At 38.1% G+C, this 17,278-nt stretch overlaps 1 protein-coding gene across 3 annotated transcripts; it reads right to left on the bottom strand.

Annotated features, from left to right (window-relative positions):
• Positions 1–722: 722 nt before the first annotated feature.
• LOC122656982 (fimbrin-2-like) lies at positions 723–12,134 on the bottom strand. 3 transcript variants are annotated; one of them, XM_043851702.1, is made up of 14 exons: positions 11,958–12,133; positions 11,658–11,828; positions 11,246–11,487; positions 10,963–11,134; positions 10,232–10,270; positions 10,050–10,118; positions 9,824–9,940; positions 7,903–8,114; positions 4,694–4,849; positions 4,361–4,560; positions 3,985–4,142; positions 2,537–2,633; positions 1,487–1,578; positions 723–1,190 (listed from the first exon to the last, which is right to left on the bottom strand). In XM_043851702.1, exons 1-14 carry the CDS (start codon positions 12,042–12,044, stop codon positions 1,038–1,040), a joined length of 1,965 nt encoding a protein of 654 aa, XP_043707637.1. In that variant the 5' UTR covers positions 12,045–12,133; the 3' UTR covers positions 723–1,037. The 3 variants fall into 3 exon arrangements, with proteins under 3 accessions (XP_043707637.1, XP_043707638.1, XP_043707639.1); XM_043851703.1 differs by having other exon boundaries at positions 11,954–12,075; XM_043851704.1 differs by lacking the exon at positions 723–1,190 and having other exon boundaries at positions 2,502–2,633; positions 11,958–12,134.
• Between the last annotated feature and the right edge of the window lie 5,144 nt (positions 12,135–17,278).

The following is a 17,278-nucleotide window of genomic DNA, read 5'->3' as shown; positions in this document are numbered from 1 at the left end:
TTTTAAGGCTTGGATTTTTTATATCCTTAGAGAAGATTGTTGCATTGGTTTGAAAAACCTTGGCTGCTCCAAGAAAGTTCAAGAACGTTTTTCTCTGTGTGCATATTGGTGGAAGAATCATTATATGGAGAAACAACAGTTGAAGCTCATCAGATTAGTAAATCTATTTTTGTAATGGAAAATTTTGTATTGGTAACCATGGGATGCGAAAAAACCCGAATCGATTATTTCCCTGCGCATTCGAGTATGGGATGGCTTCTGTTATTCCATGTGATTATAGAAAGATATGGTTTCCTTACTATTTTTTATTCCGCCCACCAACAATATTAACTATTGGATTTAAATAGAACACATGTCGTCCTCCAGCCCCTCACTACACCATACTACACTGGCAAATAACTGGCAGATGAGGACACTAGAGAGGATTTTAATCCCTATATCCCAGCCCCAGCCCGTCTGGGATATCAGATCTGGAGAAGCAGATTCACTTAACTTCTGGTAGAGTTACCGGACAGGATCCACGGGGTCATTCATAGGGGCGGAGGTGAGAAGAAGAACATCGTTAGCAAGCCTCACTCCTCATGCAAGTCATTTTGGTGGCAAACAGGTTTGGGTTAAATTACCTCAATTACCCAAAATCAATTTCTTGCAAGAGGGTAAAACAAGTCAGGTTACAATTTTTTATGTTAACTTGCTTCAGTACAAACGGACAAACCCAATGAAAAATATGAGAAAAGTATAGAAGAATTTCCATTTACAGAAACAGAATTTGAAATTAATATTTACAAGAATATTTGCTCTGGCGACACAATAGTAATATAGTATCTGTTGACATCTTACACAACTAACAAAAGGAAGAATGAATAATCTACAATTCCGGCATACAAATGAATAACTGCTTCATGACTATTGCATTAAAGTATCAAAATGTAAAAGGCTGAAAATTAGCAAGGGAAAATTTCACTGAATTCCGAAGGATAACAAACTACCTTCAATGGTTTAATTTCTACAGGATGACCAAATTATCTGTTCCCATTCTACTCTGTTGAGGTCTCAGAAGCCGTGTCATCCGTGGTTGAATTTGACATGGTCTCCAATGAGCTTCCATTTTCATTATATCTCTCAACAGGTTGTTTCAAGAACCAATACATAATGCTTGCTGTCAAAGTAAGGATCATCTTCTGGTTCACCTATAGGAACAAACCACCAGCACACTGAGGTACAGGATAATAGCCATACCAACAAGGTTATAACGAAAGAAATACAGATTAATTGGGTGTCCAACCAAAAGTGCTTAACGTTTAATTAATCCAAGCCAAGTCTCTCTCATTCTCTATTATGATTTCATTAATCAAGTAATGGATCAAATTTCAGACAAGCAAGTCATGTCGCAGGTGTAAGAGAGATAGCAAACAAGGTGATCTCAGACATTACCAAGGGAAGAAATAGGGAAGACAGAATATAATCCATAATTGCCACCATTTACCTCCATTATATCTTCTGGGAGTAGAAAAATTGAGCATCCAAGCTTCCTTGCAATACTGATAATATACGTGGCATTCATCTTTTTCTCCTCATCTGCATTTCGTTCATTGAGAGAATCAGTTTCTTTAATTTAAACATTTACAAATCATGCATATTAGTTTTCCGGTTAACTTATCCATTGGACATTGCTTACAAGTTACAACTGTAGACTAGTCATGTTTTTAAGTTGGTACAGCTCATCGTTTCAAATCCATAAACAGAAGAAAATATTATAGCCGTTCCTAGAAATGAAGTGCAACCAAGAGAACCACATGGATTAATGTTAGACAACAAAAACATAGGATTAATTTGAAATTTCCCTTTTCAAAATGGAAGCCCAACCAACAAACCAAATGGATTAATGTGAATCCATTATTCTTACAGGAGTCCGATGTTCATGAGTCATGTGCTACAGAAAACAATAAGCATGGACTTCGGAATTTTTCATGTTTTTGGCGACTGATTAATGGTTAAACTAGGAAATGCATAAAGTATATGATTGAATCAAGGTATGAAACTTTTTGAAAAAAGGAAAAAGTGAAGAAATGAAGTGTCAACACATATGATTTTGGCCTGGTTGACAAACGCCCTATGTACCGGAGTGCAGTGCAAAAACAAGAGCTAGAGCAGGTGTAGGAGCAAGAGCACAAGATCACCAAAGTGTAGTGTTCTTTCCAAATCAAGATTTCGGGCTCTGTTGAGATTCCTCCCTAAGGCGATGAAATTTGACAAAGTTAATCCCTATTATATGGAGAGATGGGGGTAGGTCCATGTGATGGAGGGTGCCACACCCCTTTTATTGACCAAGTTCCACCCTGAACAAACAGACCCACGTTAATGAGTAAGACAAAATGCAGGATTCATTTCAACTTTCAAGAACATCAATGGGATTTTGCCAATATTAATGCATAAATTCAACAAAATAATCATTCAGATAAACTTTCTCAACTCATTAAGGAAACTTTTAAGGAAATTGCCTTTACTAATCAAAGTTAAAAATATAAGAGTTTACCATTTTCCCCTTTTGTAACAAGACTCCAACTAACAACTCTTGCTTCTACCGCACTAAGCAATTCAAGGAAAAAAATGCCATCTGACAAACTTTTATCCTGCAAATATGGAATCATAGTAAAGAGAACTCATCAGGCAATTACATGGTCAAAACTGGATCCAAAGTATCACCACTATCTTTTATAAAAGAGAAGAATAATCAATAATAACAATTTCAACAGATACATTTAGCTAGTATTCATTAAATTGCATAAGAATATCCTAGTTTGAGAGGATGAAAACCTCTACTGATAGAAGTAGAGAAGCAGACACAGGTTGTGCAGAAAAGAAGAAAAGCTCTACCCCCATCTATTCATGATCATTTGAGCATATAAAAAACAACTTGGAGAGCATTTTGTTAATTTGTTGAAGGGGCACAAGAGAACATAAAGATGGGTTTAAGAAAGTCAAGGAGATGAGGGCTCAAGAACATAAATTTGCATGCCCCGTCAAGAATATCTAATGCAAGTGCAGAAATGATGTTCCTAAACACATTTTCATCACACCCATATATTTTTCTTCTTAATGAAGTCCATCACATTGTTCTTCAAGGATAAGGAGAATACTGAAATACAAATAGCCCACAAAAGTCAAGAGAGTTTTGGGGCATCCAACAAGATAAAGTTTTAGTTCACACCAGTGTTTGGTTAGATGTGAAGTGAATGAAAAGTGGAAAATTAAAAAAAAAAATTTTAAGATGGTACAGGTTTTACTTGGAACAATGATCTTCACTTTGGTCAAAATGCAGAAAGTAATGCAAAATTGCCTCCAGCGCTGCACTTTTTTTGTTCCAGACCACCAAATAACACTTATTTTCCTTCTATTGTGAATGGAAATTATTTTCCACTCACCTCATGTCCAAATAGAAACTCAATGTGAAAGTTGCTTTTTCCCCACCTAACTTTGGAATTCCAACCCCCCCCCCCACTTGATTTCTAATCAAACACAACCTTGGTAGATTTAGGTGATAGAGCTCAAGTGGTGGCTAATGCATGCATGGATGCTGGATGCCATATTTAGTTGTTTACCGTAATAGGAAAACAACTTCTCAACATCCTCATAATGACTGATATTACTATTACATCGAATGATAAACACAAATATGTAAAAACAAACTAATCACTCATCAATTAGAATGGTCCAAGGCACATGTGATTCCTCTGAACCTATTACAATTCAGTATCAGATATGCACTTCAAGCTGTAGGATTACCCTCATATACAGACAAACATAAAGAGTGCATCACATTTGCATTAGGTGTGCATTCAACTGCATTAGTTTCAAACGTGAAACCAAAAGTGCCCCAATCAAAATTTGGTGGTAAATTAAACACATCTCTAGAAAAGAAATCATCCCACCATCATCCTGCGACCTTAACATTTGAAAAGAGATCATTATTGGTTACAATACCTTAAAACTATCCATACGACTATGCCTCCCTGCATCCCTAACTTTTTTATTAGCCCATTCTAGAATATCAGCATCTGTGATTGCCTTCTCATGAGAATGGAATCTGAGGTTCTTTAGAAGTTGGAGAATGTTGTACCGCATTAATTGCCACAAGAAAGCTGCAGAAAAATGGAAACAACTTTGTATTGAACACAAGGAGTTCTTCCAATAAAAATGGAAAACAAATGCTTCAATGTATTTGTAAATGCCAACAGGCCCATGCCCAAAGAAGCCCTTTTCAGGATTTGAAGCAAAAGGAAGCAGAGTTTAGAAATTCCAACCAAGATTTTAGAGACAAAAATGCCCAAAAAGGTTGATTTATGAACAATGTGCAGACCTAATATTAGTTTCTTATTCCCTTGCACGATATCATGTCCAGCAACATTGACCAGGGAAAACTTCAATTGTTTCCCAATCTTCACAACTTGGTTACAGTTTTCTACTTTCCTGAATGGCATTTTAATTGGAGGTTTGGTTGCAATCTTCCAATTAACTATCCCTGGTAACACCTTGTCTAGGGCTTCTAAGAGTACCCATCTGCATAGGAAGATATTTAACCGATGTTAAGGAATCAAAATAACATATTGAAAAGATGGTGTTAGCCATGGTGAAAGATACCCCAGCTAGGGCACTACCATCAAAACGCACACAGAGGATGTCACTGGCTTACCCATTTCTAACATCTTCAAATACATTATCAATATATGTTGAATTTCCAAGACTATTGATCCAAAGGCGAAATGCTCTTTCTTCCCTAGAGACTTGTGCATCATCTGGTGAAATTTCAACATAGGATATTTGCTTCGTCTGGGATGAGAGTCCATTCCTAAATAGAAAAAATGGTAATATTAGCTTCAACACTAACTGAGAATTTGCTTCATTGTAGGGGGGGAATAATGATAAAAAAATGATTAAGAAAAACTAATGCACAGTGAATAAACTTGTAGAATTTAATGGTCAGGCATTCTAAACTACCAAAAAAAGAAATGAATTTTTACGTTTATGATGCAGATAAATCACAAAAGTAGGCTTATTTTAGTGGACATAAACCTTGTTTTGGATTTACATGTGTTGGGCTTTTGGTCCAAGTGGTTTTTATTGTAATAAGTCACTTTAATGAGCCTAAAATATGAGTAAGAGTTAGGAATACAGATTTATTAGATAGTTAAGTTGAGGTCATAATGTTAGTTTTCTTTTACATTCTGTTACTTAACTTTTATATTATCTTGGCTGGATTAGGTAGGATGTTAGAATTTCAGTTTATCCTAATCCCTAGTGGCATTCTTAGTGGAATAGGTCACTTTCGCCAACTGGTTGATAGGGTGTTTAATCCCTTTGAACTTTTTTTTTATTACATTCTTTTGGATAAGGTTATCACTTATCAGTAATCAGTCCTCATGCTATCCTACTTGGGGTAGCTTACATAACACATAGATGTAAAGGCCTTTGGCTCCCCAAACGATTTGAAGTAATATACCAATTGAGTTCTGTTGAGTTTTTCTGAACTTTGCTGCCATGGATTCAATAGTTGCTTGGGTGGATTCTTAGTATGCTTGGCGGGTTCCAAGGGAAGCCTAAGGGGGATTCCTCAGTAGAAGAGTGGATTCTCTTCACAGGTTTAGTGGATTCCATCCCTATTTTATCAATTCTTCTATTTTCTATTAGATCTAGTTCCATATTCTGTTCTGTTAGTTCCATGTCCTATATTCTCTGTTGTGTCCTATTTGTACTAGTCTCCAGCTGGATTTTTCTGGTTCGGGATATGTCTGCATTAGTTTCTCTTACCAATTGCAGAATGACTTTAAATTTCTCTTCTACATAAAGAAACAAATCCAGATCCTAGAACAGGCTCAATGGCTAAGCAATCCCCCAAAAACAACATAACAAGAAGAGAGGCCAAAATTCAACTCCGGCCCAGAAGAACCCAGACCATGGACTGTTAGAGCAGACTTATTCGGAATTTGTTTTGGTGAATATACAGGATAAAGGAGTGCTTTTCAGTCAATGTTTTTACATTCAGACAATATGTGGGATCTCTAGCATGGCAGTCAGCAATCAACTAGTCCAACATCTGGTCCAATGGTTCCAAACTATCTAATAGTTTAAGTGCATTAGAAAGGTTGTCTTTGTACATGAGAAGCATATTACACTAAATGTTAAAGCTTATGTACACTATATAAATTTTTGTTTTCAATTATGACATACCCTACAACAACCCACAGCCTGATAGTCCAACCATCTAGTTCAAACAATGATATAAAGATTGGATCAAGGTTCAAGAATTTGGGATTGGCCTTGGCCCATTCCGATCAGTGGGGTCGACCATGAATTGGCCGATTCTTCCCCAATGATCCACTTTATTGGATCAGAATTGAATCGATCAATATAATAATATAAAATTACAAAAAAAGGCTAAAATCCGATGTTTAGTTTGCAGATACTCCTCCCTCTTTCCTGCTCTTTCAGCGCATGTCCACACCACCGTGCTCAGTGCTCACTCCTCCATTCCTCTGCGACACCACCTCCATGCTCTCCATCAGAGTTCTCACAGCCTCTGCCTTCTGTGGTTGCCAAAGTTACAGAGCACGGCCTCGAATCCCCATCTTTTTCTTCTAAGATCTGCAACTTTCTCTCCAGTCTTTTGAGTTCTTTTACTAGCAGAATCATGGAGACCAAATGCTCATAAGGTTGTTGACAGCATGATCAATGAATACCGAGAAGGCAGCAAAGATGTTCATTCAGTGGCAGACATGGTGGGACGATTCCTCTAATGCAAACTTACGCAGGTCTCTCTCTCTCTCTGCAATTGTCTTTCCTTTTAAGATCTGCAACTCTCTCTCTCTCTCTCTCTCTCTCTCTCTCTCTCAACCCCTCCATTCCCCTCCCCACTCCTTCTCCAGCACAGGTGGCAACCCCTCCGCCCTCTCCCTCTCGCTCTTCCTTACCCTCCCCCCTCCCCTCCCCGTCCTTCTCCAGCACAGGTGGCAACCCCTCTCCCCTCTCGGTTATTCTAGAAGCCTCACATGAAATTTCCACATGTTTGATTGTTAATCTCCACCGTCAACAAGTATTCAAGGAAGCTTTGTTTTGGTTTTTTCGTTCAGAGTTGATGTTCCAGAAGATTTTTGGACATGTGCAAATGGAGAAGTAACGGAAGTGCCGAAAGTGAATTATATGCACATGGGTAGAGGATCCTGATTCAAAAGAAAAAATTCACCTCTAGGTTTCTTTTCCTATGAAAAAGGAGACATTTCCTCCCCTATGAAAGAGTGAGGTCAAAACGAACAGGCTAAAAAGAAAGAAGCTTGTTCAAAGTTGGAATAGGGATAGTTCCCCTGTTGACTCAGGAAAGCAGGTCAGTTGATTGGCAAGCAGACTGACAAGGCCCCAAAGCACCCAACGAATCGTGGATCGCTAAATGCTTAACACACCGAGTGCAATAACCGACTTGTGTCCACATCATGCAAATGTTAGATCAGATGGATCGCCTGATCCTATTTGGGCTGATATAGATTGTCATTGTCCTACAGTGCATAATCTTGTTCTCCTTCGATTATGAACGCATTATTTTACCAACTTTTGGTCAATATTCAATGCATGACTATACCTTTTTGCAAGAGTAAATAACTGTCTAAAAGGGATTTTTTTTTCTATTTTTTCTTTCCAGCGGAATTTTCTCGGAGTTGCATAGAAACACTACTTACTGCAACTAAAACATATATCAGCAGTTAGGAGATGCAAATGCATATTAACATGTTGACTGAGCTATTTATGTGCTTATACTCAAAGATGTTGGTTAATGAGGTTAACTGTTCCACATAAGCCCCAAACAATTTAAAGAAAACAAATGCTCCAGAATGGGTCATTTTGCCCCCTCACCTAAGCTGAAAAATATGTGCAACAAAAGCTAGGTTAAGATTTGGAGAACCCTCCACAATGTCTTTTGGGGTTAGGTATCTCTTGCAACCCATTCTATCTGCATGTTCAAGGATTAATTTTGCTTTTTGTAAAGGATCCTTCACAGACAACATAGATGGATTACTGTGCTCTGGTGCCAGAACATTTAGTAGGCATGCATAAGCCTCTCCATCCTGCAGAGGCAGAACTTTGTAAGCTCAGAAATTTCCAATAGATGCATAATCATTACATAGGACAAAATTAATCAAGTGCAGCTCATCTGTATCAAAGAATCTCTTATATGAAAAAATATAAATATAGAAAAGATGAACAACACTTTCAGGAAACTACAGAAACTACACAAGATGATGATTTCTGTATTACAGAGCAAGTTGCACTCGAAGTCTCAAGCAGAAAAGTTTCTGAATGTATAGGTCAAAAGGCATGTGAAAAATAATTGACGTGATCATTCTTGCCAGAGAAATTTATAAGTTATCAGAACAGTAAATAAATGGGAATAGGAATTAACTCCTAGAGTGAAGCATACATCCTATTCAGTAAACACGACTACAACAGTCAGAGGACCATGAAGCACACAGAAAATAATCCAAATTTATCTCTTCCAAAGAATAAATGGAAAGCAAATGGCATGAAAATTGTCTGCATAAAACTAATGTCACGAATTAGAAGTTTCCTGACTTGGGGCATTAATTAACTAGACTAGCCACAAAGACTCTACCAGCTCAACAGAGTTGAAAAAGGACATTAAGCTGAAAACCTGATAAACAAAGAAATTTGAGGGTAAATGTAAAGAAAACCTGGTCTCTCCAAATATGTTGAGTTCTAAAAAGTAATTTTGAAAATCATCAGTCAGAAGCCAGACCAAAAATAACCCCCTAAAGTCAACTGTTAAGGCAATTCTGTCCGTCATGACCAAACTCTGCTATTTGTGGTCTTCAAACAGTATTTTAGAAGAACCTTCAGACTGAACAACTGGAACACCCAAAACAGTCCAGCAATTCAGTATGCCAACCTAACACCCAAAACAGTCCATAGACTTAAGAAAATATTACACGTCATACCATTGGTTGAGAAATTTGATTGTTCAGATCACCAACCACAGGGCTCAGATTGAACCACTACAGATGCACAATCAGGACTGAACTTATAATTAAGAAAGGCCAGATGCTGACATGAATGCAGATACTGACAAGGGATACTCCTCTTTACATCCCAAAAACCAGGAATGGATTCAAGTATCTCATCCAGTGTTTATCTTTTCAAAACCAAGTATATTTTTTCTTTTTAAAACAGTGTTCACAGCATGCCAACTCAAATAAAATCCAAAGAAAGACCGTTTTTTATAGTAAAGTGCCTATAATATACCATCTATATGATTTTGTTTAAGAAAGACAGAAAAATGAGCCATCACAAAAGCCCAATAAGTACTGTAGCCAACTAAGTATCCAGGTATCAGAATGTCTAGCTTTATAAACCTTCTCCTCCTTTAACTGTCAAAAATAGCTGTGATTCACTCATTACAGATAACATCATTTCTTGTGGTTAAGATGCCAAATAACATGAAATTATACTAGTTTTAAAGCTGCCTGTGAATGCATATGAAAAAGAATGACTACAACAACAACAACAAACACAGCCTTTTCCCAACTTAATGGGGCCGGCTACATGGATCCAGAACAAAAAAGAAAAAGGGTAAAGAGGAGATGGAGAAAAGGTTGGAAATGAGATGAGACATGCAAAATGGCAAATGACAAATGACAGATGGAAACTAAAAAAGAAAAAGGAAGAGGAAGAGGCACTTACCTTGAAAAAGAATGACTATAGAGTAGAAATAGAAACAAGAGAGAGGAATGTTCTTTTTTCATTGACTCAGGTCACCTACCTTGACATCAGAAGAGAAGTTTGTAACGGGTTTCTTGTATCCTCCTTTCTTCAGCTGAAAGTTCATCCACCTGAGTAGAATCTTCTCTGGTGCTAAGCTCATTAGCTCCTCCATATCCTGTTGATTATCAATACACATGCAACTTATATCACCGAGGAAAACATAAATTTCAGACCAGTTCCAAGAGAAGGAAGACTAGGATTTTTGAAAAGAAATGACAATTCACCTTACTATCATCAACTAGTTCTACCAACTGGGGTGTTTTCTTCAAGTTGAGGTCCGCCAATAGTTGTATCTAAAGATAAAAACAGTGGAAATATCATAGATTAGATTTAGTCCAGGAACTCTACAAACTGAAAGTGCATATGCATCAACATGATTGCTTTGCGGTTGATCAGCACACCATACCTTAATAATTTGAGAAATCACCCCAAGCACAAGATGACGCTGAGAGAAAAAATAGAATAGGAAATTAGTCCCTTAGAGACAACTAGGAGAAGTGGATAAAGAACTACAAACACTAAATGCATAGAGAATAACTAGGAGCAGTGGATAAAGAACTACAAACACTAAATGCATAGAGAATAACTAGGAGCAGTGGATAAAGAACTACAAACACTAAACGCATAGAGAATAACTAGGATCAGTGGATAAAGAACCACAACCACTAGATTGTGGTTGTAATTTAGACAACTCAAAATGTACAAACAAAATATCAGAATGGAAACTTGATTTGTAATTAAAAGGCAATGTTAGAGCAGAATAAAAAGAAATAGAAGACGAAGAAATTAAAGTTCCCACTAAAATCAATTTTAATAACACAGGTCTGGATAGCTGCACTCAAAAACATTTTGTAACTATTATACAGGCACCATTCAGCATCCCACAAAGGCAGATTATTACTCAGGCAAGTACAAATGAGAAAATCATCACTATTATTTAAAGCACACACTAAAACATTACAATGTGAAAAAGGGAACAAAAGCTTGCCAGATGCAGGTTTTAAGAAAAAACAATGCAAAACAAAATCAGCAAAGGATAGTTACTAACACATGAGACTATTCAAAATTGAAAAAAAAAAATCTTATTTCTAGATTAAACCCAATTCCAAAAAGTACAGCATAGAAAGCATGCATTACCCTTCCTTCGATGAAGTCCTGTGTCCCAATATTAACTACCGTACATCCTATGGCCTTAGCAGAGTTGAGGCACAGTGTATGGTTCTCATTCCTTTCCCATGGATTGAGTACTCTCTTAGTATTGATGGCTCGTTCATCAATAGTACCTGGTACTGCGACATTGATGAGCTTACTGCATCAAAGAACACGCATTCAAATTACTAAACTTAAACCAATCAAAAAATTAAAAATCATCTCCAAAGTCCAAACTCAACACAACCCAAAAAGTTTAACAGAAAGTCACCATAAAAGAACACCATCCTTTGCAATCTCAAAGAGATCATTAGTGGAAGGATCTATAGGAAGGTATTTCTTCAAGAACTCATCTTGTCCAAGGTAGTTGTTAATATGTGCAACATAAGATGCCTTCTCAGATTCACTAATGGTATGAAGCAATGTAGTCGTAGCAGCCTTGAGAAACGCAGATGAGTTTTTCGCGCCACTGCCCATTTTAGCATTTGCATGCGCTTGCATTTTGAGATAAACCTGCCATCATTTTATCAAAATTTTGCTCACCCAAACCACCCATTCAAGTCCAGGCATTAAAGTTCACCCAATCATTTACTTCACTCAGTTGCAAAAATCTGATTTCTCACACATTAATTGATTCAAAGTCTGAAAGTAATAGTTTCAATGATCCCATTCAAAGAACTCACCCGGAGAAAGACTTCGAAATCGATCTCCTCGTCCATGTTCACGTGCGACTCGAGCAGAAACGAAGCCCTCTCTTCCTCAGTCATAGTGTCTCCAACAACTTTCAGTTTCGACATCCTCGAAGGTAAGTCACCGAATGTTACTCGACCAAGCTCCCTCCTTACGGCAAGGAACTGAACAACAATCGCCATTGTTACAGGTCCAAAATGTGAAATAAACAGCAAGAAACAGAGATCTTATGGAGCACAACTAGAAAGAAAGAAAAAGGGACTAGGGTTTAGGGTTTTGAGAACTTCACTCACATAGGTCTTCAGGCCGCGTAGCTCCACCTGAGTGAACTGGTTTTGGAGCCATGGATCTGAGACAAGAATTCCAACATACCCAGCCATCTCCTGAAGTGATTCCGCTGAAGATGTTGTTCGATCTTTGAAGCAAAAAATATAAAAATGTGGGTTTCAATTTTCTTCTCTCTCTCTCTATCAATCTGTGTGGGAGAGGAGGAATTGCATAATGAGTCTCCTTTGAAGCGTTGAGTTGTATGAAGGCTGGCAGAAATCTTTGTCAGAGTCATAAAGTGTGAATTATTCAGAATTCAAATTATGACCAAATTGCCCCTTAGTTACCGCTATTAAGATTTAAAATGAGATGAGATTATTTGTTAATGAGCAAAAATGGCATGGTCCCTTCCACCACTATACTAGTGTTCTCTTCCTTTCCATCCAAAAATTTGTTCTCTTCCTGCTTCTTTTCAAATCCTGATCACGAATTTTACATTCAATTGTGCTTTTAAACCCTAGCCCATGGTTTGTAGTGTCGGTATTGGCTCACCCGATATGCAGATACTGCACGTTTTTTAAGGCAATCGATATCATGTGGTTATTGTATCAATGAAACGGTACAAATAAAAAGTAAAACGGTCTAAGACCCCATTTTTTAAGAAAAATCAAGAACAAATTTATCCGATACACCGATCCGTGCCAATACTTGTTATTGTATCGGCTAAAACCATACCCTAGCCAGTTCATCAACCTAGTTTGTGTGGATTGAATGATTCAACAATAAAATAAAATTGGTGAAATGTCCAATTGAATTGATAGAATCTCTCTTTTGGAAGGTAAATTAGATGGTTAAATATACATTGATTCAACCTATAATAGGTTCCTACCTCTTAGGGGATAATTTGCCAAGAATCTAATTAATGGAGAATTTCCATGTGTCGAATTGCTCATAAACATGATTTACATCGTTGATGTCGTTAGTTATTTGTTGCCATGTAAGTTTCCACCGACAAAGCTTAAGATCGGAGTCACTTGATTCCATGATTTATTGACATAAGAAAGGTCCTTTTAAGCACTTGTTGGAGAGGGTACATCAACTTTTGCAATACTCTCTTTATCAGTTTTTATAAACCATGCACAATGCAAGTTTCCTTTAAACACCTCCAAAATTAAAATGGAGAAAAGTTTGTGGGAGAGTGTACCGTCTACGCCTAGACATAATGGGAGGAAATGACTACCCCGCCCCCTATGAAAGGTAGAAATCCCACCCCCATGATGCTTTTGTTCACACTCTCATTGGCCTTTGCATGCACAGGGACAACGCTCTCCCAAATAAAATATATTTATTAAAGGCCAAAGATTTCATACATGGCCGTGCAAGCATGCACGGCCGTGTCCCCTCTCACAAAAAGTAGGAAAAGTCATAAGCCCCCCACCCATATTTAATGCCTCAAAACTCCCACCCTCTCACATGCACGGCTTACACAACCGTGGATGAAAACTTCTCCCTTTATTAAAATCTAACTTCTAAACTATACATTGATCTCTTAAAAAGAAAAAGAAAAAAACACCTTTATGGTAGAACTTGAACTAAAAGTTTATTGTTTTAATTTTTTTTTTTTGGGGGGGAGAGGGTTGGGGATGCTAATTTGAACTTTAAAGTTTGAATTTAGTGAATATTCATAAATCTTCTTATTATGGGAAAATTTGTTGCAACATATTTATTTATTTATTTATTTATTGGTAACAACTACAATAGATTTTGTGATTTTAAGTTTTATTTTTTGGCCTTGCCTACAAGATAGTACAATGTTTTAAGATATAATTTTATGGAAGTTTGGGGGATCTGGCTCTCCTCCAATCGTGGCGGGACCTAGAAGGTCCAGCCCAACAAAAACACCTGAAAAACAGGGGGGTTTGGTCATTTCATAGGGGGCCCACTTGGGTCCCACCTGTAAAATGACCAAAACCACCCACCCTTGTTTTGTTGGGTTGGACCCTCCAACTCCCGCCACAGTTGGACGAGAGCCAAATTGAAGTTTGGGACCACTCCAAAAAAGTCAGATTCCGTCTTAAAATTGAAACAAGGTCTCTCTCTCTCTCTCTCTCTCTCTCTCTCTCTCTCTCTCTCTCTCTCAACTGAATTCCCCTCAAAACACCAAGATATTCTTCCCATCTTAGAAGTTGCCTGTTAAAAACACTCTGACATCCTCTTTGAGTCTTCCACTTCAAAAAGTATCAATGCTAAGGCTGTTGGAATTACTGTTGTCTGCACCTTTGAACTTGTTGTTTACACCCTAAAATTATAAGCTGACCGGTAAGGGCAGACCAATCATATTTGGAGGTTAGAAAGATCAGTCATAAAGGTAGGACCTTTAAACAATCGGTCAACGAAGTTGTTCTTCACACGAAGTAAGAACGTTAGGAGACTGAGACGGTTATAGCCCAGAAGTGCCTACGGTTAAGAGACACTATCAAAGTGGAAACCGTCCAAGCAAAACGTGACCCCAAACGGTTCTATAACAGTTAAGAGAAGCTGCAATTGGGGAAGCACGTAATGGAGGTTTTCCTTCACAAATATAAAAGACCTAATTTTGGAAGTAGAGGGGATCTCTCGATCAACAAACAAAACCTGCGACTTACTTATCTTTTTATTTCTGCATTTTACATTTCGTTAGTGTAACTCTCTTCTCCCCCAGATCCTTGTGATCATTCTTTTTTTCTTCCCTATCAAGTTCTTCTGTAATCCTCTGTAATAGTAGTACTTCTTTTGGATGTATTCTTACCAGAAATTAATAGAAGATCTCAATTTCTTATCCCACTATCATCTCTTTGTGATTTCCCCTTTTACTGAGTTCATTGCAATTTGGTCTTTGTTTCAAAAAGTCCTTGGAGCAATCAAGGTAGGAGGGTAATCCACATAGCCTGATAGAAGTTAGAAGTGCAAACTTCTTTACATTAAGTCTTGAAGACTCAGACACGTCCGCACTCTTTATTATCACTGTTTATTAGGGTAGACCGACTTTACGGCCAACCAGTTGTTTGAACGATCCAGAAAAAGAGACAAACAATTTTTGGCACGTCTGGTGGGACATTCTAAGCGAAATATGGCAAAGAAAGGGAATCAACGAGGAATGAGACAAACTCCTTTGCAAAACCCAGATGTTGATTCACAGCTTGAAGCACAGCTCAGAGCATGTGCAAAGATATGCCTTAAGCAAGTGGTAACCATGATGCATAATGTGATGCAAACTATGATGCACAGTATGTATCAAATAATAGTGGTCTTAGCTGCAGCAGCCGAATCTCGGACTCGTCAATTAGACCAAATGATGGTTCTAGTTCGAGCCAAGGTCGGTCTTCCTCCATTAACCCAACCAAATCATGACGTGCCATCAGTTGGTCCTTCTAATATGTTCCAAGCCGATGACACGAAATGTGAGAAGAGAAAGGAAAGTATACACAGGGCACCAAGTCAAATCCCTTGTATGAGTCATCTGAAATCTCACATAGAGTCTTCTTGATTGGTAGACTGTGATGCTACTAAGCAAGTCACAAGGTCGAGTGTTACAATGAAAAATTCAGGACCAATTTTGCCTCATTGTCAAGACAAGGAGGGACCGAGTCAGTCTTATTGTCAGAATAAGGGGAAAGATGTCATTATAAGTGGCAAAGGCAAATATGAAGAATGCCCTATGATGTTTGACGATGGACTTGTTAAGAAGGTCTTCGCCAGAGGTTGTCTTAACAGTAGCGGAGTTGGTGTCGAGATATTGAGTGAGGGGCATAATATGCAGATGCCTTGAAAACGGCCATCCATTTACCCTTGACCGATGAGGACGATGTAGCTTCTAAAGAAAGTTTTCCAATTAATTTAATCATGGCAGACTTGTCAAGAATTCATCAATCGAATGTCCCCACGAGTTAAGCCCAAAGAATAAAGCCGGCAGATTTTCATCAAAGCTAGGAGCAGTGCAATGAAGGCGTTAATGAGTAGATAGGCAGTTGTTCGTCTGTTTAGAAGGTTGTAAGCTTTAGAAGTTTAAGTGTGGCCTGGCCACCAGGTTAGGCCAACCCATTTTATTGGATGTTCTCTGGCCAACATATGGCAAAAAGAGAATAGGGTTTGTATTGGCCGAGAGGCAGACTTACTTTTGCCAATATATGGTGAAAAAGGATAGGTTTCGTGGTGACCAAGCTACAGACATGTGTTTCATCCCATTTGCCAACATATGGCGAAAAGAAAAACAGAATTTGCGTCAGCCAAGGGGCAAATATATGTTTCTTTGTATCACTTAAAGCTTTAATCTAAATTGCTCATTTACTATTCTTTTACTTCAATGTACATATGGGCAACGTTAAGATTATAGACATAGTGGTCAAGCAACAAAAGTAAACGAAGAGGATGAAACTTGAGGACCGATTAAAACAAAAAAAAGAGGTTGGTCAAAACTTAAAGAGCACTACTAATAAAAGTTCAGAGTGCCATTGAGTGCTCATTTAGGGTGTAAGGAGAGCCAAGCTCATCCTAATGCACTTTCAATTTCATCCAACTCCACTTTTGGACGCCTAATATTGTTTGCCCAGATAGGAGAAATAGGAAACATGTCGCGCAAAATAATTCCATTTTCATAGGCTTCTTTGTAAGCCTCTGACATCATGATGGAATTTGTTGTTTTTGTTGTTTCCACGGCCCTCCTTTTCTCCATTAAACCATGTATCTCCTCATCAAGAGTGGCCAGTTGAATATCATATGAAGTCTCATTTTTGCGGCATTCTTCGATGATCGATCAAAGCTGCTTGACTTTCTCTGAGAGTTTCTCTTCTTGCTCAATGACTTCTGTGCCTTAACCGATGATCTCAAGACATGCAGGAAGTTTGTCGATCATTAACTAGGCTATGTCTTGTAGGCCACGAAGGCGACCTTTGAAGTTCTAAAGGAATGTCAGGGCTCGCCTTAATTATTCTAAGGGTTGTTTGTAAAGTGGTCATCTTTCCTTGCTTCACAATTTCCTAAGTCGACATACCTTCGATTAAATGGAGAAATTCCAATGCCTTTTATGTGTTAAGAGAATCTAGCTGAGGGAAAGGGAAAGGAAATTTAAGCATAGGCACCCTTGTCGTTATGTCTTCTAGAAGAGCCACCATCTCGTTCAAAGTAGGGGTTGGCTAAGGAGAAGAAAGTTATCAGTACGTATACAAGTAAAATCGGTCTTAAAGGTTGACCAAGGATGGGGATAGAGTGCATACCCGGGAGGTTTGCTCCTCTACTTCATCGCTGAATAACTCTTCGCTAGAAACCAAACTCCTTGACGACAAACCTTGATCAGTTGGCATAGGATCTT

This window comes from Telopea speciosissima, chromosome 3, assembly GCF_018873765.1.
Source record: "Telopea speciosissima isolate NSW1024214 ecotype Mountain lineage chromosome 3, Tspe_v1, whole genome shotgun sequence".
NCBI classification, from domain to species: domain Eukaryota; kingdom Viridiplantae; phylum Streptophyta; class Magnoliopsida; order Proteales; family Proteaceae; genus Telopea; species Telopea speciosissima.
This window is presented reverse-complemented; position numbering and strand designations above follow the sequence as displayed.

Excerpts from the sequence above, each read along its gene's own strand:
- LOC122656982 (XM_043851702.1), bottom strand. The coding sequence starts at position 12,044 with ATGGCTGGGTATGTTGGAATTCTTGTCTCAGATCCATGGCTCCAAAAC. Across the intron at positions 8,115-9,823 it reads ACTTCTCTTCTGATGTCAAG|GATGGAGAGGCTTATGCATG; the intron begins GTAGGTGACCTG and ends CTGCCTCTGCAG. Across the intron at positions 4,143-4,360 it reads GAATAAGAAACTAATATTAG|CTTTCTTGTGGCAATTAATG; the intron begins GTCTGCACATTG and ends ATTTTTCTGCAG.